Below are 24153 nucleotides of genomic sequence, written 5' to 3'. Positions count from 1 at the left end.
GGATTCAAACTGCCGACCTTTTGGTTAGCAGCCACGCTCTTAATCGCTGACCCACCAGGGCACATAGTAGATGTGCAATTGTTATAGACTGAATTGTATTCCCCAAAAAGATATGTTGAAGTCCTAGCCCCTGGTACCTGTGAACATGACTTTGTTTGGAAATAGGGTCTTTGAAGATGTTATCAGTTAACATGAGGTCCTAATACAATATGACCAGTGTCCTTATAAAAGAGGAAAGGAGACACAGAGACACATAGAGGGAAGATGGCCGTGTGACAACGAGGGCAGAGACTGGAGCTGCAAGGCAAGGAATGACAAGGACCACTGGCCATCCCCAGAATCTAGGTAGGCAGAGAGTAAGACTACAGGGTGTGTGATGGTTAATTTTATGCGTCAACATGGCTTGGCTATGGTGTCCAGTTGTTTAGCCAAACACTAGTCTGGTTGCTGTTATGGAGTAGTTACATGTGATTAAATCAGTTGGTCTTAAATAAAGCAGATTACCTTTCATAATGTGGGTGGGTCTCAGTCAATCAGTTGAAAACCTTAAGAACTAAAAGGGAGTTTCGCTAGGATGTATTCTGCCTCCAGACTATAAACAGATATTTTGGCAGAACTTATTGTTCACTCTTCCCTCACCTGACCTATGAATTTTGAACTTGCCAGCCCCCCTCACAATTGCATGAGCCAGTTCTTTAAAGTAAATCAATAACTCTCTAGATACAGATACACATACAGATATAGATATCTCACTGGCTCTGTTTCTCCAGAGAACGCTGAGTAACACAGGGTGGAACTATTCAAATTCCCTGTTATTTAATGTGCTTCCTGGGCAATCTGACCTCAGGAGGTTCTCTTGCCTTCTTCACTTAATAACAACAACAAAATAGAAAAGTGTACACATGCCTTTGTAGGTTGCTCTGGTTGGGATGCTACAGACGCAGGTCTGGTTTTTCTGACTTTTACTCTTGCACAGATCCTTCTTGGTGTCGGCATTATTCACCACACACACTGAATGTCTTGGAGAAAAGTTTCCAACCACAGTCACAACAGTCTGTACAGGGAAGAAGGAGATACAGAAAACAAACCACGGTTTTTTCATCATTTCCATTCACTGTAAGCCTTTGGTGAACTCACCCTTTGACCTGCCATCAGAAGGAAAATTTCTCAGAGAGCATATTGGCAATTTGGTTTGCTCTTCGATGAGTCACATATTCATATTCTTTGACCATTTTTCTGCTTTGTGTATTTTTCTTACCAATGTTTAAGAGCTCTCTGTATAGTGTAGCTATTAATCCTTATCTATCATGTGTGTGACACATATTTTCTCCTAATCTACTTCGAACTTTTGTTTGTGGTATCTTTTATCCTACAAAATGTGTTTTTAGGTAATCAGATACAGAGTTTCCTATCTTGGTTACAAAGTTTTCTCCAAACTCTAGATTATAGACAAATATAAAATTGTGCTGCCATCTTTACTGTTTTATTTTTTAAACATGTATCTTTCATCCATCTGGAATTTATTTTTATATACAGTTGGAGATATGGGTCCAATTTTATTTTTATACAGATGGTTAATCAGCTATGTTATAACCATTTACGTTAATAAAACAAAAAACAAAAAAACTCTCTCCCACTGAACTGCAATACCTCTTTTTCCATATATTAAATTACCACATAACTGGACTGTATTTCTAGACTCTGCTGTATTCTAATTATCTATAGATCTACTTCTATTCCAATGTCATCAGTTTTTACTATTGTGACTTTAAGTGTATTTAACATCTGAAAAGGCAAATTTCTGCTTATGTATTTTTATTTTCATAATTTTCTTAGCAGGCATTTAGTCTTCCATATAAAATTTAAGATAATTTTATCCAAAGGAGACTAGGAGTCTAATTGGAATTGCACCAAATGTATAATTTAGGAGAATGTATATATTTATAATATTAAGTCTTCCCATCCAAAGACACGATTTTGTAATTTTTTTCCTTTTTTTAAATTTTAGTAATATATTTTATTTAACCAAATATATCCAAAATATTATCATTTCAATATGTACTCAATATAAAAATTAAGATAGTTTAGATTCTTTTTTTGGGGGCGGGGAGAAGAGTACTATGTCTTCGAAATCTGGTGTGTATTTTACACTTACACTGTTATTGTTGTTGGCTGCCATCGAGTTGATTCCGACTGATAGTGACACCATGTGACAGAGGAGAAGCACCCCATAAGGTTTCCTAGGCTGTGATCTTTACAGGAGTAGATTGCCAAGCCTTTTCTCCCTTGGAGCGGCTAGGTGGGTTCAAACCACTGACCTTTTAGCTAGCAGCCAAGTGACTGCTTAACCACTGTGCCACCAGGGCATAAATTTTTTTCTTTGATCCAGAGTTTAGTTAAGAGGGTGTACCTTAATTTCCCAGTTGTTATGATACATTTGATTTGTCAACTCTTTCTTTTTTTATTTCTGTTATTAGATTACAGTCAAAGAAGATAGTCTGTGAAATTCTCTACTTTTAAATCTAGTTAAGGTTTTTTTTGGGGTCAACATATAACCAGGTTTTTTTTTTTTTAGGGGAGATGTTATGTGTATGTGTGTACACACACACACACACACACACACACACACACACACACACACACACACACTACTCAAAAGGACAAAAGAAGAAAATCTTGGCATATCCCCAAAGCAACCTTTTCCCAAATGAATTATCCTAAAGAACCAGGCAGTTAGGTCTCCTGAAGAAAAGGAAACTTAAAGGAATTAATATGTCAATGGTAGACCCTTTTTGCATCAGGTACATGAAGGGGATCTGGTGGGACGGTGGGCTACATATTAGGAAGTTGGGAGTGGAGCAAGAGGCAACCTTACCACCAGCTATGAAGAGCTATGGTCCCAGACATCCCGGGAGGTGTCTATCTTGTGTCATACTCTGGCCTCTGTCCAAACTTCCTACCCTGCCATCCAAGATTCTGCTTTCTCCCTGGTCCTCTAATAAGCCTGACGAGTCTATTCCAGTCCCTAGAGGTCACCCCCACCTTTCCACTTTGTCAATTCTTCTTCTGGGCTGCAGAATCATGTTAGAAGAAGCCAATTCTTTCAGCCCAACTTGAACTAGACTATAATCCAGCCATCCCTAGGGGATTTGAGCATGATAATGAACCCCAAACCATTCCCACTAACTCATCTTCAACATATGGCTAAACTCTCATCTATGCTGACTTCTTCTTCCCAGCATTTATATCTACACCACACATCTTAGCACATGATTACATCCCATATTATCATGTATACCTATATATCTTAAATTTAATCCATTGCTCAAACATTATAACAAAAAGTATCAGAAATATTTTTAAAAATTCTGTTTCCAGCATTTTAAATTTTCCAATTTCCTTCCAGTTATCACATATACTAAATATATATATATATAATTTTTAGATAGCTATAATTCTTACATTTATTTATTCCATTAATATTTATTGAGCTCCTAACATGTGCCAGGTGCCACACAAGGTGCTGAATACACAAATGAGCCAAACAGCTATAGTCCTTGAACCTCAAAGAGCTTATAGTCTAGTGGAAGTACGGAAAATTCCACTAGACCGAAACTGCAGGGTCACGCAGTAGTTCAGCAAGAGATGATGGAAGCCTAGGCTTAGATGGTACAATGGAAATGGGAAGAATTGGACAGATTTAAGGTATCCTGTAGAGGTAGCATGAGGGGTTTGGAAGTGGGGAATGTGGAGATGGAGGATTTTGGTGAGCAAATGCATATAGATGCAGGTACCATATACTGAGATGGGACACACTGAGGGAAGCGGCAGATTTTGGGTGGAAAATTCAAGATTTTCAGTTTTGAATGTGTTAATTCAAGATACCTGCATGATAATCTAGAGGATATGTCGAGTTGGATATGGGCCTGGAACTCCGAGGAGGAGTCTGGGCTGGAGATAAAGAAGACATGAATGTATAGATGAAATAGAAAGCCAAGAGAGTGGATAAAATTGTCCATGGACAAACTGCAGAGTGGGAAGAGAGAAAGAGCCCAAACTGGGCCTTGAATATTTAGATTCCAGGAAAGAAGGAGTCAGCAAGGGACAATGAGAAGTGCCCAGAGAGAAGGAGGAGAGCACGGAGAAGGTGTGTCATGGAAGGTAATCAAAGAGTGGGTTTCAAGAACGCTGCCAGTCAGCCAAGTAAGAAGAGGACTTTATAGTGTCTACTAGATTGGCTACATGAGTTCACTAGTGACCTTAGCAAGAACATCTCAGGGGAGTGGGGCAGAAGTCATGTTGGAGTTAATCTGAAAATAGGAAACAATAAGTTTTGTCAGGTGCAGTGGAAGGAGAGGGTAGCCAGGGAGATGAAGTTTGTAAGAGTCTTTTGGTGCCCAGGGAGTATGGTTACAAAGCTTCAGCTTCAGCTTTATAAACCCAACATGGGAATCCTTACCAGACTGACCGTTCTTTCTTGAACTAACCTGGATAAAGAGGGAGTGAAGACACAAGGGGTCAAATGGGATAAAGAGAAAGTTTGAGTGTCAATTAGCTGGCAATGTCTATGGGGCCAAAGAACTTGCTACAAAGCATTTTATCACTTTGATATAACTTATTTTACTTGACCATTCCCCTTATTGTCGAACACTTTGGTTATTTCCAGGTTTCTAATGGACTTAACCATACCAACAATCATGAAGATGATGCAGGACAAGGCAATGTTTTGTTTTGTTACATACAAGGTCACCGTGAGTCAGAGTCCACTTGATGGCAACTAACAACAACACAGTTCTATAAATGCTATTGCAAGAGCATCTTCATGCTTATGGTTTTTTTCTTTCGAGTTACTTCCTCAGAACACAATTTCAAGCCTGGAATTAGTGCTTTAAGCAAAATGAATATATTTATGACTTTTGAAACATATTGCCAAATTGCTTCCCAAAAAGGTTATGCTAATTGACATCACCAACACTGGGTGTTAGTTAGCATAGCTTACTATCGCTTTAATTTGTATTTATTTGATAACTAGTGAACTTGAACATATTTCCATATTTATGTCTACTCTCTAAACCTCCTCTTGTGAGAATACATGCTTTTGCCCACTTATTTTTTGGTGTCTTGGTGTTTTTCTTTTTAATTTCTCTGAGCTTTATTATCTTGCTTGTGATTAATATTTTGTCTGTTGAAAATATTTTCCTGAAGTGTATGCTTTAGTTATCTTTTCTCTGTTGTATGTATTTTTTAAAAAGTCAGTATATGAATATTTTTCTTTTATTACATATACTACTTGAGAGCTAAGAAAGTTATCATTCTTCCGAATTATCTGATGTTCAATTCTATTTTCTGTTAGTTTTTCTCTGAGTTAGATTTTTATATATAATTCTTTAATTAGCCTAAATTTTATTTTTACATTTAATGTAAAATGTGAATTTAATTATGTTTTCATATTGTAGGACAGCTACCACAACACTTCTTATGAAATAATTCTTTTGTTTCTTCTTATTTTATGATATCTCATCTTTAAAAATTTTACAGCTATCTCTGAGCTTTCTCTTCTATTCCACATGTATATATTCTTATCTTTAAACTAGAATCATGGATTGAATTATAGCCATTATATATATGTTTACAATCAGATGAGAGTGGTCTTGCTTAAATAAATTTCTTTTTTCAAATAATATTTTGGATATTCTTGACCAGTTCATATTATACCAGATGAATTTTACATTAATTTAAAGAAAAAGCCTTTTCAAATTTTCATTTGGGATTACATGAAATCAAGAAAATAGGTTGGGAAGAAAAAGTGACATTTTTATGATATCTTCCCACCAAGAAACGTAGTATGTGTCTGGATATACAAGGTGTTTTTCATGTCTTCCAAGAAAGTACCTTGTGTGTTTCTGTTTTTATTTTTATTTATGCTTATATTTTTAATTGATATGATTTCATTATTATGAATTATAAATGGCCGTAATAGATCATTGCCCTGCTATCTAACTACTGTTGGAAAGAATGGCTTAAGACAGCTGTTGCAAAGCCAAAATCGTTCCTTTAGATACAACCTGTATCTCTTAATAAAAATGCTTTTAAGATATAGGTTATATATCTCACTATTTAAGTGTATGCCTGAGTATTTTTCTTGTATTTATCAATTGGGATCTTTTATAACTGATGGTAACAGTTTGTTTTACCTGACATGTAAATATCATGTTATTGATATTCGAATACTTATTGAGTATTTAGCTCTTCATTTAACTTTTTATTAATTTGAAGAGTTTTTAAAGAGAATATCTTTATATTTTTCAGACGTACAACAAGTTAAGATTAGCAAATGATGGTTTTTTTGTCTATCCTACTCCAATAATTACTCCTATTGCTTATTTCTTGTGTTGGCTATACTGGACAGAACTTTAAAAACAATGTTGATATTATCAATGACGGTGGAATTCCTTATTGTAGTTCTGATTTGTAAAAGAATGCTTCTATTGTCTCTTCTTTAGGAACCATGTTGTCTGTAGGAAATACTTTTATTCCTATTCCTTTTCTGTTTTTATTAGTATAAGCCATTATTACTGAATATTAAAATCTCATTACACGCATACAAACATATATAATGTTACACAATGCAAAAACAGGATGTTCTACATCCTTTTGTTTGTTTGTTGGTCTGAGTAAGTAAGGCTTTTTTCTCTTACGTTTTTATTTGTCTCTTCACCACATCAGTCATTCACACCCACTTTTACCAGGGGAACCCATGTTTACAACCTAGTATGAATCCTCCTGTATTTTTATCCATGTTCAAATGATCATATAGAGACATAGATACATAAGCATACAAAGGGATTTTTTTTTAATCAATAGAAGATCTTCCCTCTAAGACAACTGGTATAGCTCTTATTATTTCTTTTTAACAGCTGCACAGAATTCCACAGTGAGGATGAGGATGTACTATTTTCTAATGGCTTTGTGTAAAGAGGAAAAGATGCTTGTGAACAGAGGCTCTGTATTATGCACTTATTTGTTGTTGTCATTTGTTTGGTTGGTTGGTGTTTTTTTTTTTTTTTTTTTATCTAGACAGTTACTGGACTCTCCCTGGTAGTGCAAATGGTTAACGCGCTTGGCTGTTAATTGAAAGATTGGAGGCTCGAGTCCACCCAGAGGTGCCTTGTAAGAAGGGCCTGGCAATCTACTTCTGAAAAATCAGCCACTGAGAACCCTCTAGAGCACAGTTCTACTCTGACTCACATGGGGCCGCCATGAATCAAAGTCAACTCGATGGCAACTAGTTAGAAAGTCACTAGAATGATACTAGGCATATGACGGACAGTTAATAAATTTTCTTTGAACCAAATTCATAGATGGAGTTGGGGAAAACTATAGACTGCCATCTCTGTAGGTCAAGGTCAGGTATTACTTACACGAAGACCGGAAACTTTCATGTAAATCAAAGATGGCCATAAGGGTAGAAATATTTTAAAATCATAAGATCAGTAGATGGAGTCAGATGTCTTAAAAATGAGTTTGAAGGTGGTTTCAAAGAACAGCTTTAAGCAAATTACTAACTTCGTATCTCCTTTACCTTGAGAATGATGGTGGGCTAAAGAGGGCAATGCAATGGGTTGTTTGGGAAAAACTCTAGGAGGTTAGGCTAAACAGTAGGGTACAGGGTGGTGAAGAAATCATTAGTGGTTTTTTAAGTGGTAAACATTTTTTGTAAGGTTCCAGAATAGATATAAATGATGATTAATTTATACTAGCAATCTCATGGGGGCAGTAGTGATTCAGGGGTAGAACTCTTGCCTTCCATGTGAGAGACCCAGGTTGAATTCCCAGCCAATGCACCTCACATGCGGCCACCATCCATCTGTCAGTGGAGGCTTGCATGCTGCTATGAGGCTGAACAGGTTTCAGAGGAACTTCCAGACTAAGACGGACGAGTAGTCCTGGCAGTCTACTTCCGATCATCAGCCAGTGAAAACCCTGCGGATTCCCATGGTCCAATCCCCAACCAAACATGGACTGGGCAGAGTTTTGTTCCATTGTGCATGAGGTCATCATTGAGTTGGGGGCCAACGTGATGGCAGCTAACAACAAGAGTGAACCCACAGATAGGTAAGCAAATTGTGTAAGTAGCACTTTCTATTTAATGAACAAGTTACCTTCCCCTGCTACGTTTAGCTGAAGAATTACTCTTAACATCTTAAAATGATAAAAGAAGGAAAAAACAAAACTTGCATATCTCAACCACTTAGCAGAGTCCTGGGTATATTCGAGGATCATGGAATTTTCAACCATTCTCTATTAGCACTAAAGTCAGCTATTTTTCAGACTGATAAGGGAAATAAAAACTTGGCCATACCTATGCTTAGATGCCTAAGTATCTTTTCTACAGAATCTATTCACTCTGATTCAGAGCTAGAGAAGGTTTTGGATGAGGGCTTCTCTCCCTCCCCCAACCCCGAGGAAGTCCACAGAAAGTGGCAACAGCCAAATAACTTTAAATAGGTGAATTCTGATCGGTTATGACTTGAGAGCTTGATTCTTTTATTATTTATCACTCATTAAAAGCTCTGGCTCCCCTTTATTAAATGTTAAACCATCCTAAGTGATATGGTTCTTGCTATTGGAATGGCAAAGTGTAAGGGAAAAGAGAAGGTGGCCCATCTCCTTGTTACTGTGGTATTCAAATAAAACAGAACCAGCTCAACAAGCAGGTCAGCTGGCCACTGATGGGGACTCTGTACCATTATTCAGAATACAAGGGCCATAATTAGGGAGAAAATATCTCCTTACAGTGCCACAGAGTTTGCTAAGCAGGAGTTCCATTTTCCTGTAGGCATGGTTGATGAGTGTATCAGAAAATGCTTGAATATGCTCATTGCTCCTTTGTATTATCCAGTGACAAGGCTGATGTGCTGCCAATGGTGATGCCAATGCAAGTACCCCACTGGCTTTCCAACGGACCCCAAGAACAATGTTCACTGCCCACTTTGGTTTTCTCTCCATTTCTACCAATAATACTTGAAGCCATGTTTATAGACTAGTTGTTAGAAAGAAGAAACTTAAACACATTAAAAAAAAAAAACGTTGCTGTTGAGTCAATTCTGACTCATAGGACCCTATAGGGCAGAGTAGATCTGCCCCTGTAGGGTTTCCGAGGAGCGGCTGGTAGATTCGAACTGCCGACCTTTTTGTTGGCAGCCATACTCTTAAGCACTACGACACATTAGGGGAAAAAAAAAAAAAAAAAAAAACCATTTACCATTGAGTCAGTTCTGACTCATGGTGACCCCATGTGTATCAGAGTAAAACTGTGCTCCATAGTGTTTTCAGTGGCTGATTTTCTGGAAGTAGATCACCAGGCCTTTCTTCTGATGCACCTCTGGGTAGACTTGAACCTCCAACCTTTCAGATAGCAGCCGAGGGCATTAACCACTTGTACTACTTATGGACTCCCACATTAGGAAAAGGAGTCATAAAACAAAACAAAATTATGCAGTTAAGCCAGATTTAAGGAATCTTGTTGACCAGGAGTCTGAATGTCTTTTTCTTTATATATTTGCTAATATATTTTTCTATTACATTAAAAGTCCATGTTTTCTTTAAATTCAAATATTGAGGGTCATCTTTAGCTCCATCAGACGACAAACTTCAGGAGGGCAGGCTCACGATGTGCCTTGTTCATTGCAACATCCCCAGCACCTTGCAGAGTGCATGGCACCTGGTCGGCATGAGATAGTCACTGACTAAATGAATGGACTCCTATAACAAAGTTTATTTGGTCGTTAATAGATATTTTACACCCACAAGGAAATTAGGATCAGTTGGTCAAAACGAGACAATACAATAGAGATAAACAAATTAAAATCACCCCCCTTACCTCAGCTTTACTCTTTTGAATCATCTGAATTTTAGGGCACTTTTCAGCTCCAGATGAAATATCCAGCCAGTCTCCTGAGTGCTCTGGAGGTGCACAATCTCCTTGAAAAGTACACCTAAAAAAAAAAAAAGAAAGAAAGAAAAAAATACAACAAAACAGCAACCCTGAACACGATTAGTTAAAACTTTCTCATACTTTGCCTCAGTACAAAATGCCAGGCTTTGTATAGTGGATTATTGATTTTGATCAAGAATAGGAACATGATGCTAAAATCATGAAAAGCAACCGGAAAACAACAGAGAATTTTTTCTAACATGTCTAGGAGCAGAGAACAAATGTAGACAACATGCTGAACTTAGACTCCTGAGCCATCCCTCCAGATGACACAGCCAAACACATCCAAATCACATCCTCTTACAGATTCTGAAATAAAGAGCTCCCTTCCAGAAAAACCTAGCAAAGAACTAGAGAAGGCTTACATATTGTATAAATTTTAGGTTTGCAATTCATTCCCAGAATATCAACCTATTGTGCGATATTTTTTTTTTTATAAAAAAAGCTACTGTTTTGTGCTTTCAGTATGATAATTAAATAAAAATATTTCAAGGGCAGAGTCAGCACAAGAATTTGATAAGACATTCTGTGACCATCTGCTACATAACATTTATTTAGACGGACACCAAACTATATCAACAGATACGGGTGAAACACTTTCAGGGCCACGTTCCCAAGTCACTGAGCTCAGAGGATGCCCCCAAATAAGTCTCAAACTGTGGCCAGGGCCAACTACTTTGATAGACAGATGATCAGAAGCAGAGCAGTGAGATCTCTTCACTGGTATGCTTGGTGTCTGGGTCACTCTAGGTCACATTAACTTGGGAACACTTGCCTCACCAGGTGGGTCATCCAACCCAACGGGAAGAATGAATGCTAAGTGCCACATTATTTTCAAATGGTGCTGGACTCTGTAGACATTCTGTTGAGTAGTATTTAAGAAAAGAATAAACCATCTCTGGTATCTATGCCTCCTCAAGCCTAAGTTTACAAAGAAGGGGTGGGGGAGACCCAGTGACAGATTTTTAAAGGAAACTGAAAATACATGAATCACGAGATTGAAAAACAACCAGATGATGACCACATTCAGATGTGGGGAGTCCCTGAGGAGACCTGAGTGGAATGGGCTGTGGGCCCAAACAACGTATTTGACTTCACAGGAGTTTTATTTCTTCTTCCTCTCCTCTCTCTCACTTTTTTTTCTAAGTCTTAAGAATTTAGGCCCCATTTGTCTTTGAGCTCTGCGCTAATTTAAATATGGCAAAAATAGAACAGGAAGCCAGAGAGTTTCATTAAACATCACCTCTTCCGAAATACTGCAGCATGTCATCATATTCTGACATTTTGGGGAACTCTGTTCACAGTGAGTGCAGATGTGTCCGAACTCTCCTACATCTGTGTCTGTTCCTTCTCCAACATCATAACCACGAGATTTTCATCAGCAATTCTCCACAGCCGTAAATTCATCTGACCCTTGATGGCTAGCTCGTCCGTCACGGACATTAAGTTCAAATTAAACCGCCTCTCAATGTCAGGGAGGGTTTGCAATGGAGGGACAAGGACTGCTGGATGGAAAAACAGAGTGATGAGGCTGGTTCCTTATTTTGTATCTGAAACAGATTATGACTCTGTCAAAATACTACCTGCCTCTCACAGGCACTGTGGTTTGGCATAGACACTTCCTCTGCCTATAAGGAAAAGAAGAAGCCAGTTCAAGAGAGACTGGAGTACAAACATTTTTGTAGGCTCTTAATACTGCCTGGGAGTCAAGGCCTAAGCCTGCCAAAAAAACAAGTGTAAAATATTTCATACAAATAGTGCTACAATTTGCCAATTTGCAGGCAGAAAACAGTAGTGCCACTGAGTTATCACTCCCTTTTCTGAACTCCTATAGCATTTCTTGTCGGAACCCCATATTTTGGTATTTAATCATATGCTGCCTTGAATTACAACTTAACTATTTCGTATGTCTGTGTCATTTCTCCCCAAGTAAGCTTTAAGCTCCTCAAAGGAAGGGAGAATGTCTTTCATATTTCTTCAGCAAATCCCTCAGTGTCTGGCAGCATGATATGCAAATACTAGGGTTTCAATAAACATTTCTGAATGAATGGATGAAATATGAAATCTCTATAGGTCCTTCTTATTTGGTGATTTTTCTTTCTAGAGTCTCCTTATGATCTATGCCTGATTGCACTTTATAGTATGGAGTCCCTGGGTAGTGCAAACGGTTAAGTGCTCAATTACTAGCCGAAAGGTTGGCTGTTCAATCCCACCCAGAGGCACCTCAAAAGACAAGCCTGGCAATCTGCTTCCGAAAGGTCATAGACTTGAAAACCCCATGGAGCAGTTCTACTCTGCACACGGGGTCACCGTGAGTTGGGACTGACTCAACAGCAACTAACAGCAACCACCTTATAGTAAAAAGACTATTTTTAACATAGTCTAGAAATTGGAATCTGAGGCCAGAGAAGGATCAAATTAGAAGTTAAGGTTTTCAGTTTATCTTTTGGGGAAAAAAAAGAGAAACAAAAAATACATAATGAATCTTTCATTTTCTATTTTGTACAAGGTTAAAATGAAATCTAATTACATTCAGGAACTAAATATGAATTCCTTGTTTTATAAATCACCTCTGATATTCTCAAGTCCTATTCCTTGTGTCTCCTTAGTTAAAACACACACACACGCACACACACACACACAAATCATGTCACCGAGTATGTATAACCAGATGGTCAACCAACAACAGTATCTTATTACTTCTCAAATATTGCAGATTATAAAATCTTCATGACAGCACACTACCCACACATTCTAATTTCTTAAGGACGAGTAGAATATTTTATAGCACCCATATTTTAGTAAACAAATTCAGCTAGTTTGAAATAATTCCTTTGAAAGCTATCACTCTTATCCTTATGGATCAAGAAAAGTAATAGTCAAATACACAAACACTGAAGCCACTGCCCAAAGAAAAGTAAGATTTCACTGATGGACGTGACTCTTGGTGACACTGAGTCCTTAGTGAGGAATTTTTAGGCTGATTTCTTAACTGGCTTTATTCCAATTTCTTAAGGCCATGGATACGAGGAAAATTGAATTTGGATTAGAATAAGGGCTTTCTGGAGAAAATGGCAGAGATACGTTGGCTTTCCTTACCTCATGCCATCTCTTTTGCCTCATCCTCTGTTGAGAGTCTATCCCAAAGTCCTAAGACTCCCATGCAGTATTTTATTTTTCTAGTTCTTATTTCCAGTTAGATTTCACGCCTACAAGATAAGGCCCATATGCAGACACCAGCCTATTTGTAAATTAGAAAATAGAACTTGCTCAAATGTAAAGAAAAGATTACCTGAAGAAAAAAATAGCAGCAAGAAAAAAAAAAAAAAATCAAAGCGTTAATTAAAAAAAGAAAAGCTTTCCTTAGGTGAAAAATACTGTATGTGGCAACAATTAGGTGAATGAAAAAATTTAAGAAGGTTTGCCCTGGTGGCACAGGGGTTAAGAGTTCAGCTGCTAACCAAAAGGTCGGCAGTTCAAATCCACCAGCCGCTCCTTGGAAACCCTATGGGGCAGCTATACTCTGTCCTATAAGGTCGCTATGCATCAGAATCGACTTGACAGCTGTAGGATTTGGTTTTTTGGTTTGTTCTTATTAGTTTGCTATAAAATTTCCTATAAAGCTAATTTATAAAAATAATAATAGAATCCAATGCTGCCATTCAACTACTTGAGTAGGTGGGCCACCCTCCTCTCTCCGCCTTCCACATACCCCACAATTTACACACACACAAAAAGATGTTCTGAAACTACCTAGGTCACAGCTCATGAACAGGGAAGTTCCAAACACCTGTTTCTAAGATGGCTATTTAAAATTCAGAAAGTATTTTCACCCAATAGGTTTGCTTTCTCAGCTAGTTCATAGAAACCTATGTAACCCATAACATCCCTGAATAACTAGTTTGCCACCCGCTGGCATGCATGGGGCCTTGGTTCAGTGCCAGGCACTGTCTGTGTCTTTACAGTTAGTTCGTGCCCATTAGTCCCCACAACAACCCGGGAAGGCAGGAACTACAATTATGCCCATTCTATAGAGGATGAAACTGAGGCAGAGAGAAGTGCAATAACACGTCAAGGTCATACAGTTGGTAAGTGGCAGAAGTCTGGCTTCAGAGCCATGTGCTTGGCCACTCAGCTGAACGGCTCCTTGTGAGCTCGAACCATCATTTAACAAGGTGTCCCAGGGCAAAGGCATTCAGAGTTCCTCCTGTCTTCCTGGGGCCTCAACAGAGAATGGAGGGTGGGGCTGGGCTAGGATGAGGGGGCAGGGATGGGAACCTCAGGAGCAAGGAGGAGAGAAGGTAAGACAGTCTATAGGATGAAGACGGTAGCAAGGATTTGGAAGGGAAACAGAGATGGGGATTCTGAGAGGTCTTCAATATTTACTTACCACTAGTCCTGAATACAAACCATCCATCTGGAGGTTAAGATTCCAGAAGCCCCCTCCCCAACCCCTGGCTTACAAATCTACTGTGTTCCGAAAATTTGCTTGCAGACCATCTGTTTGTAATATGGAAGGCATTTTTCCCCACAGAAATAATGTTGTAAAAGGTGATTACGTTTCCATGTTAGCCGACAAAATCTGTTTATCCATAATGTAACTTTGATACCATATATTTGCAATAAAAGGGTAGCAGAAACAATGAGAGCGCAGCCATTTGCCTTATAGCAGTTTTTCTTCTTATTTGTCGTTCTGCTAAGCCGGTAGTCTGGGAACAGTGCCCAGCGGGATCGACTTTTAAGTTTATTATTACAGTATTGTATTTATACATCCTTTTTTTTTAATGGGCGTGGTTTAAATTATTAATTGTTTTCATGCCAACATAAAGAAGAGGGGGACCAACCTCTGAAAAGAAGCTGAAGTTTTCAGGAGGTGAAATAAATGCCAATGGGCTGGGCTGGAGACCTTGAGAATCTGACACTATTAGACTAGAATCTCACAGTAAAAATTTACCACTTATTCATCCTTGAAATAGAAGATCTGAACTCAGAAACGTAGCGCCTACTTCCTGCCACTCGAATTTCATCATCCTCTCCAAACTCATCCTTAATTAATTGCGGGTTGATGAGTCCATCTCACTACCTAGACTGCAAGCTCCTAAAGTCACAGATCCTAATCCAATTGTACACGAAGAGCAGACAGTCCCTGAAGGAATCTGATAACTAAATATCAGGTAATTGGCTTCACTGTGGGAGTTAGTATGACCTATTCTAAAGATCCTACACTGATACAATATCAGAAAACTTTTAACAGGGAAACAATCCCACCTCTCTTATGGAGAGGAGGAGACTGCATACATGCTGAGGGAGGGTTTTGCTGCAAGAGCATTCCAAGGTCTTTTGCGAAGTGACTTGAGACAGATGTCTGCATTTTTAGTCCCCCATAATCAGGGGACTTTCATAAGAATTGTCAGTCCACAAGATAAGGAAACCAAACTACATTGAATAGATGACAATGGGAAGTCACGGTGACAAACTAAACTCCAAATTAAAGGCCTCTAGAGCCAGGAAGGGGGAATGCCAAAACACAAGACCAAAATAAGATGCTGAGAAAGCTGAAAAATTGGGTCTTCATCACTGGAACTGAAAGTCAATCAACATGATGAAATTATGCTACTAACACAATTCAGAAGTTTTTGTTTTTAATAGCTAAAACATTTAATGTGCCAGGCAATGTTCTTTCACATGATTTAATTCATTTATTCTTCACAACAAGGCTATGAAATAGGTACGATAACTATTCAAACCCTACAAACTGGGGAAACAGAGGCACAGAAGGCTCCTATTGTATTCTCAAGGTCACAGAGTTAGTAACTGCAGGAGCTGAGATATAAAACAGGCAGTCTGGCTTTAAAAGTCCATGGACTTATCCACTACCTTATATTGCCTCTCACAAGAGGTAATATTTACTGAGCCTTTCTCATGGGCCAGGCACTGTTCCTAGCGCTTTCCATGTAATAACTCATTAATCCTCACAACCACCTCATGAAGTGGGTACTATTGTTACCATCCTTTTAGAGATGAGGAAACTGAGATATAAACCAAACCAAAACCAAACCCACTGTCGTTGAGTCGATTCCGACTCAGCAACCCTATAAGACAGAGTAGAACTGCCTCATAGGGTTTCTATAAGGCTGTAAATCTTTACTGAAGCCAACTGTCACATCTTTCTGCTGTGGAGCAGCTGGTGGGTTTGAACTGCAGACCATTTGGTTAGCACCCGAGTGCTTAACCACTGTGCCACCAGAGCTCCACAAACTGAGGTATAGACAGGTTAAATAGTATGATGTTGAATTCCAGCAGTCTGGCACTATACCCTTATTACTATGCCAAATTGCTCACAATTTTCAAAGGTTTCCAGGATGTCAGCATCTTAAATGCCTAAAAAAAAAAACACAAAAATCCACTACCGTCAAGTCGATTTCCGACTCATAACGACCGTATAGGACAGAGTAGAACTGTCCCATAGAGTTTCCAAGGAGCGGCTGGTGGATTCAGACTGCCGACCTTTTGGTTAGCAGACGTAGAACTTAACCACTACACCACCAGGGTTTCCTCTTGAATGCCTAGATAATAGCAAACAGGTCCCCCGCAGCATGGGCCACAGAGGAAAACGTAGTTTGTTCCATTTCTAAGCACTTCTCAAAGTGTGTTCCTTGGGCTGTTTTGAGATTCCATATTAAAGCAGGGTTCTTGTGCCAAGAAGTTTGGGAAATGCTAATTAAATAAAAATAAAACAAGTTTCTCTGTTGTAGGACTTTTCTTGCTGATGTGCTTTGTGATTTGCCAAGATAGGAACAAATGACACAATGTCTTCTAACTTTTTTTTTTAAAGGTGTTCTGAGAGATTAGAAGTTCTAGTCGCACACACTGGAGAACACTGCTCTATCTTGGTTAATGAACAAAAGTCCACATGGCAGATCAAGTTAGAAAACTTTGGGCTTTTTGGCTCTTGTTCTCAGTGCTCACACCCATCTGATTATGACCTATTAATTCTAAGCATCGCTCTAAGTGATGCTCTCCATTCCATCTTTGTCCATCACCTCTCACCCAGGCTACTGTCACAGCCTCCCAGCTGGTCTCCCTCCTTTCCATCCCCCGTCTCTTCAATCAACCTCCAAACTGACATGCAGGTCATTCTAAAGCACAGAGCTATCGTGTCACTCCCTTGCTTCAGAATCTTTAACAGCTCTTTTTCATCTACACCAAACTCCTCTGCCTACAAGTAGGTCTTTTCATGACCTGGAACCTACCATACGTTTGCAAGCTCATCTTTTTACCCCGATACTTTATGATCTAGCTCCTGGCTTCCTCTCCAAACTTATCTTTAATTAATTGTGGGTTAATGAGTCCATCTCACTGTTTAGACTGCAAGCTCCTAACATCACAGATCCCTGTTGTCTACACAGAGCCTAGCAGAGGACAGGTGTTTCATAAACTCTTACAATGCACACACGCCAGTCCCTCCCTCGCATGCGCGCTTCCCACTGCCTGGAATACCCTAAGACCTTCAACACTTGGTGAAATTGTATTTCTTCTTCAAGGGCTGGTTCAATGTCACCTCCTCCATGATGTCTGCCCAGCCTCCAGGCAAAAGTGGTCACTCTTTCCTTGGGGCTCCCCATGGCACCTAACACATCCCCCTAGTATATTCAGCACACTGCCTTAGCTGCTGATTGCCTGCTTCTCCAACTAGACTCTAAGCCCCACAAGGGAAAGGCCCATCTCATTCACCTTGGCACCTCCAGGGCCCAGCAGTGTACCTGGTATTCACTTTACAGATATTTGCTGAGAGCCCACCATGCACCAAACACTGTACTGGGCACCGGGGAGACACTGATGTACAAGCCAGTTAAGGTTCCTCTCTTAATAAACTTACATTTCAGGGAGGCACAGACAAAAACCAAATAAGCAGATAATAATTCAAGATAATTCCAAATTGAAGTAAGCCTTCTGTAGAAACCAAAGGTATAGGACCAAGAGATCTACTTTAGACAGGGTGGTCAAGAAAAATGACATTTCATCTCAGAGCTCAAGGAGGAGAAAGATCTAGCTATGTCAAGAGTAGTGGGAAGAGCATTCCAGGCAGAGGGAACAGCGTGTGCAAAGAGCTTAAAGCTTCATTTTTTCAAGGAATTGATTAAAGACCAGCATGGTTAGAACTTACTGAAAGAAGGGCAGAGTGGGCCTGTCACTCACAAGCTGGTGACCTTGGACAACCCATGTACCCTCTCTGTGTCTCAGTTCTCCACCTGCATAACAGCAGGTAATAACAGTCTCCACTTCATGAAGCTGTTATAAAAATGTAATCCTATTTAAAGTGTTTACAATAATACCTCAATAAATATTAGTGGATGTTGTTATTATTATCATCATCGCATGGGTGAGTGAAACAGAATTTAGGCAATAACTTGTTTGGCAATGACATAAGCCAAACAAACACAAAATGGTAGTGATGAGAAAGGGATTTGGGCAACAAAGTTAACTAGATTGTCCATTTGCATTGCTCACACATACCAGGTCAACATCCAGCATGCCTTTTCTATCTAAGATAGACACAGTTTCTTTGAAGATTCTTAAATACAACCTTCCTTTCCCCCAAGACTAAACGGTTCTTTGAGGTCTCCCTATGCCTTGAGCACCAACTATTAGCTGACTTTCCATGGTGTACTGGAATTATTTGTTCAGTGCCTGCTTCCCACATGAACCTGTGAGCTTCTCCAGGACAGAGCTCATTCATCTTTGTTTCCCCAGGGCCTAGTACAGGGCCTGGCCCAAGGCTGGGATTCGACTAAAGCTAGCCGAATTGGATTAAGACTTAAATTTTAAAGTGACTAAATTCACGTCTATGTCTGTATGATACCATCATAAGTTGTTTCATTGATTTTTGCTCGCTGGATTGGTATGTTAACTGGCATGGTGGAAAACCAGCCTTTGTCTTGAAACTTTGAGTTATTTCACACACGTAAAACACATTTGCCGACTGAAACATTCACACAAAAGGGATCTGTGGCCTTCACCCCATGTGGCTCTTTTGTGGGTGATGACTGTACTAAAAGTTGGCATTTTTATTTCCAAATGCAAAACATGAACTGAAGAACGTGGGCGAGGCTTTTTTTTTTTCTTTTAACAGGTATCATGAAAATGAAAATAGGAGAATGATGCCTCTTGAGTGAGGATGATCCCACACATTCCCCGTGTAACTGAGGGCACATTCCTTAGCCTCTCCGAGTCTCAGTTCTCCACCAGTAAACAGGGGCAATAATACGAAAACCCTAAGAGCAATATTAAATCCCACACTTGGCATAGCAGAAATGGTGCACTCTCAATACAAAGGAATAAAAGCATTCAGAGTTGAACTGAACATTACAAAAGCAACAAGGAAAGACTGGCAGGAAGGCTTCGAATGAAGATCTGAACATTGTGTTGGAATGTGGAGAAGTTGCTGGGAAACGGAACCAGTACTAGGTCACAAAGACAAATGAAAACATTTGAGGAATTTTTTAAAAGCCAATCAATACATACTTATGAAAGTGCACTCTGGCTGAGATAAGGTCATTCCAAAAACAATCTATTCCATTAAAACATATATTTACTAAAAGGAGTGTTCCTAATGGTACTTGTTCCAAGTCAGAGAGCATCAATTCAAGAGATGGTGCAGATGAGTACTTTGGATGCTGAGATCTGAGGACTTCAGTTCTTGACCCTACAAAACAAAAACTGGCTTCTGAGCAAGTGCACATTCTCCTTGCTTAGACCATTGTCAAATGTCTGGGACACCAAGGGTGGAGCTGTGCCCCTTAATATTTTTATCCCTTCTCCACTTTCTGCTTTAAAAAAAAGTGGGATTTATTCACAGCTCCCCAAACAGCTGCCAAAGAGGAAGAAAAAGCAAGGGGGTTCACCCAAGACTCCTATGTGAGAAGGCCGCCAAACCCCTTCCAGCATTCTCAGTAACCCAGATGCTCAGGTTCAGCCCTTGTCTGGGTAATTCAGTCATGCCCTAAGGCCCAAATAACATATTCCTCTTTGCTCCCCACTGCTTCCACCCCACAGACAGTTGTCCTACTTGCTTCTACACAATTAGTTGGCACAATGGGGTCCTCACACAAGAAGGAGGGGCCACCCCCAAGTCCCATCATCACTACTGCTGTCATCAGAACTGCACTGGACTATAAAGGAGTGTCACTGCACAGCCTTCAAGCTTGAGATCTGCACTGGGACAAATCACTGGTTGGGAAGAAAGGAGGGACGAGTGCACAGTTAGAACGATCTTTTGTCCCAAACTGCCTTCCCAGCCACTCATAATCTACAAAGGCGGACAGCTCCAAAGCTGAACATGTCCCTTCTGGACTCAGATGTCACGTCTCGGACACCACCTTCTCACTGAGGCCTTCCATGACCACCCTATTTAAAATTGGTAACCTCCTCTGCCTCCATCCAGCACTCCCCTACCGCTTCTCTATTTTATTTTTCTTCATAACACTGATCACATCTAATATGCCCTCCATTTCCTTATTCATTTTTGCATCATCCGTCTTCCCTCACTAGTATAACCTCCAGGAGGGCAAGGATTTGGGTCTGTGTAGTTCACTGCTGGAGCCCTGGTGGCACAGTGGTTAAGAGTTTGGCTGCTAACCAACAGGTTTGCGGTTCGAATCCACCAGCTGCTTCCTGAAAACCATATGGGGTGGTTCTACTTTGTCCTATAGGGTCACTATGAGTCGGAATCAACTTGATGGCAATGGGTTTCGGTTTTTTTTTTTGTTTTTTTTTTTAGTTTTAGTTCACTGCTAGTGCTTAGAACCGCGTCTGACACACACTGCTGTTGTCATTAGCTGTTGTGGAGTCAGCCCCCAACTCATGGCAACCCCATGAACAAAAGAATGAAACGCTACCCAATCCTGTGCCATCCCCACGATCAGTTGTGGATTGGACCATTGTGATACATAGGGCTTTCACTGGCTAATTTTCAGATGTAGATTTGCAGGCCTTTCTTCCTAGTCCATGTTAGTCTGGAAGCTCCACTGAAACCTGTTCAGCATCATAGCAACATGCAAGCCTCCACTGACAGACAGGTGGTGGCTGCACATGAGGTGCATTGGCCAGGAATCAAACACAAGTCTCGCTCATGGAAGGCAGAATGTCTACCACTGAACTACCATGACCCCTCCTGACATATGCTAGATGCTCAATAAATATCTGCTAAATGAATGAGTCAATGCTTAAGCTTTCAAGGGGGAAGTTTCTATAACTCAGGTTGGCCTGAGTTCCATCGTCTTTTTATGCATATCAGTCATCCACGAGGGGCCATTTGTTCCAGGCTCTCCCCTCTCCTCTCACTGCCATAAGAGATAATGTCACTTTCTTGTTTCTCTTCCCTTTCACTAGAGAGGGGCACAGCGGTAGGGAAAGGTACTGGCTTGGGAGTTAGAGCTAAGCCTAGATTTGAATTCTGGTTCAACTACTTGTGCAACCTGTGAAAAGCAGAATAATAGTCTCCCAAAGATGTCCGCATCCTAATCCCCAGACTTGTGAATGTGTTGCCTTACGTGGCAAATGGAATTTTGCAGATTTGATTAAATTAAAGATCTTGAGATAGGGAGATTATCCTGGATTATCCAGACAGGCCCAATGTAATCATAAGGGTCCTTTTACGTGAAAGAGGAAAAAGAGTCAGCGGCAGGGAAGGAGATGTGACAATGGAAGCAGGAGTCAAGAGTGAAAGAGATTTGAAGATGCTATGCTGCTGGCTTTGAAGATGGAGAAAACGGTCATGAGCCAAGGAACACAGACAGACTCTAGAAGCTGGCAAAGGCAAGGAAATGGATTCTCCCACAGAGCCTCCAGAAAAACACAGTCCTGCTAACATTCTGATTTTAATCTTGTGAAACCCATTTCAGACTTTGACTCCCAGAATTGTAAGATCATAAATTTATGTTGTTTTAAGTCACTAAGTTTGTGGGAATTTGTTGTAGCAGCAATAGGAAACTAATACACAACCTAAGCCTGTTTTCTTGTCTATAAAGTAGAAATTGTTATAGTACTAAGTTTATAGGGTACCAACCAAAACAACCAAACCCGTTGCCGTCGAGTTGATTCCGCCTCATAGCGACTCTATAGGACAGAGTAGGACTGCCCCCATAGAGTTTCCAAGGAGCAGCTGATGGATGTGATAGGGTACCAGGATGACTAAATGGAACATGGCATAGAATATGCAGGACACTGTGCTTGGAGGGGAGCCCTGGTGGCACAGACGTTAAGGGGTCGGCTACTAACCAAAAGGTCGGCAGTTCAATCCACCAGCTGCTCCTTGGAAGCCCTATGGGGCAGTTCTACTCTGTCCTATAGGGTCGCTATGAGTCAAAATCGATTCAACGGCAATGGGTGGGTGCTTGGAGCATGATAAGCATATTCTTATCCATCCATGCAGACCCTGTCTCCTGGCCTGGAGTCAAGGCCCGCTTCCTGTGGAAGAGGCATTGGAACTGTGTTCTGAAGGACAAATGGACACACTTTGCTAGACTCCTCTGTTGAAAAACCCTCAGTGGCCTTCTCTGCTGCATTTTGTCCCCATCTCACAGCATAGAACAGACTGAGCAACTCAGGGTTTAGAAGAATATGGCTACAGATTACTGTGCACCATGGATTGTCTTGGTCAAGTCTTAGGGCAATCATAGTCCTGGGTCTCCTTAGGGTTAAATATTGGCCCTGAGGAGGCTTGAGGTTGGAGATTTTCTTGGAAGAGAGGGGGAAGGCAGACCTCAAGGCAAAGAACTGGGATGTGCCCACATGCAAATCATTTAACTCTTTTTGTTTGTTACTCTGGGGCATTGAGGACAATTATGTTTAGCACTCAGATTTCAGTTTTTCTCTTCCATGTTAAACATTCCCTTCTCCAGGCAGAAAGGGACAGGAGCTGGTTGGATGGACACAGGAAATCCGGGGTGGAAAGGAGGAGTGTGCTGTCACATTACTGGGAGAACAATTAGGGTCACATAACAATGTGTGTATAAATTTTTGTATGAGAAACTGACTTGAACTATAAACTTTCACTTAAAGCACACACACACAAAATCCCTTCTCTTACTCCCAACCCTTCAGGAAAGTCCAATAGAAAGTCTAGCTGCAGAGCCCTATTGTTAGACCAAGTTAAAAAATGATCTCTTTCACAATCTTATCTGCAGAATAACAGCAACTGAAGAGCTAAAAACAGCTCCCAGGGGCTGCTTTAAGGTCTTCCAATCATCAACATGGAAGAAACATGCATAAGAAGATGGGGAAGAAGAAATGTTAAATGTATGCAAATAATCGATGGGGTATACTTATATCTTATAATTACCATTCATGGGGACTTTGTCCCTGCCATGCTAAGGGAGGATCATTAAGAGGTAGGCAGACTTTGTCCCTACCATGCTCAGGGCAGATCATTAAGAGGTAGGCAATAAAGACAAGTGTGGCCTTTCCTACATGGCCCGTTTCCTAAGGAGGGTCCAGCCCTGGTTGGGAGAGGTGGCCAGGCACACAAAATTTGGAGAAATAGCTGCCAAGTAGATGAGTCAGGAAGAGATGTGAGATAAACTCACTCTTTCCAAAATATCCCAGAGGAAAATGACCTTGGAAGGAGTACAGTGAGGGGTAGGGTACTACTAATGCTTGGATTAAAGCAGCTCATCTTCTACCCTGCCATCAGGATCATCTTTTTCAAACAACTATGATCATGTCAGTCCCCTACATAAAACCATTTCATGAGTCCCCAGCAAAAAACCAAAACCAAACCAAACCCATTTCTTTTGAGTCGATTCTGACTCAGTGACCCTATAGGACAGAGTAGAACTTCCCCGTAGAGTTTCCAAGGCTATAATCTTTATGGAAGCAGCCTGTCGCACAGTGGCTGGCGGGTCTAGCCTCTGACCTTTCGGTTAGCAGCCAAGCGCTTAACCACTGCACCACCAGGGCTCCTGGAGTCCCCAGCACCCACCAATAAAGTCCAAGGTCAAAGTCCTTCATATTCTGGTTCTGCCCATCTTCCCATCCATTTCTTTCCTTCTATAGCCAGCGCTCTATGATGTAATTCAGTCTGCCCCTCTCTAAACAGGCCTCTTCATCTGCTGGTTCTTTTGCCTGAAATGCCTTGCCCACTGAGCTCCCACCCA

At 40.4% G+C, this 24153-nt stretch overlaps 1 protein-coding gene across 5 annotated transcripts in view; it reads right to left on the bottom strand.

The window, feature by feature from the left end:
* PLXNC1 (plexin C1) overlaps positions 1 to 24153 on the bottom strand; it is a 183844-nt gene that overhangs the window by 97103 nt on the left and 62588 nt on the right. For all 5 annotated transcript variants that reach the window (XM_023738574.1, XM_023738575.1, XM_023738572.1 and 2 more), the window contains exons 5-6: positions 9884 to 9998; positions 907 to 1054 (exon numbers count right to left, since the gene is read on the bottom strand). In XM_023738574.1, coding sequence (XP_023594342.1) covers positions 907 to 1054; positions 9884 to 9998 — 263 coding nt within the window. The remainder of the gene's footprint in view (positions 1 to 906; positions 1055 to 9883; positions 9999 to 24153) is intronic.

Source organism: Trichechus manatus, unplaced genomic scaffold (assembly GCF_000243295.1).
Source record: "Trichechus manatus latirostris isolate Lorelei unplaced genomic scaffold, TriManLat1.0 scaffold00119, whole genome shotgun sequence".
Taxonomy (NCBI): Eukaryota; Metazoa; Chordata; class Mammalia; order Sirenia; family Trichechidae; genus Trichechus; species Trichechus manatus.
This window is presented reverse-complemented; position numbering and strand designations above follow the sequence as displayed.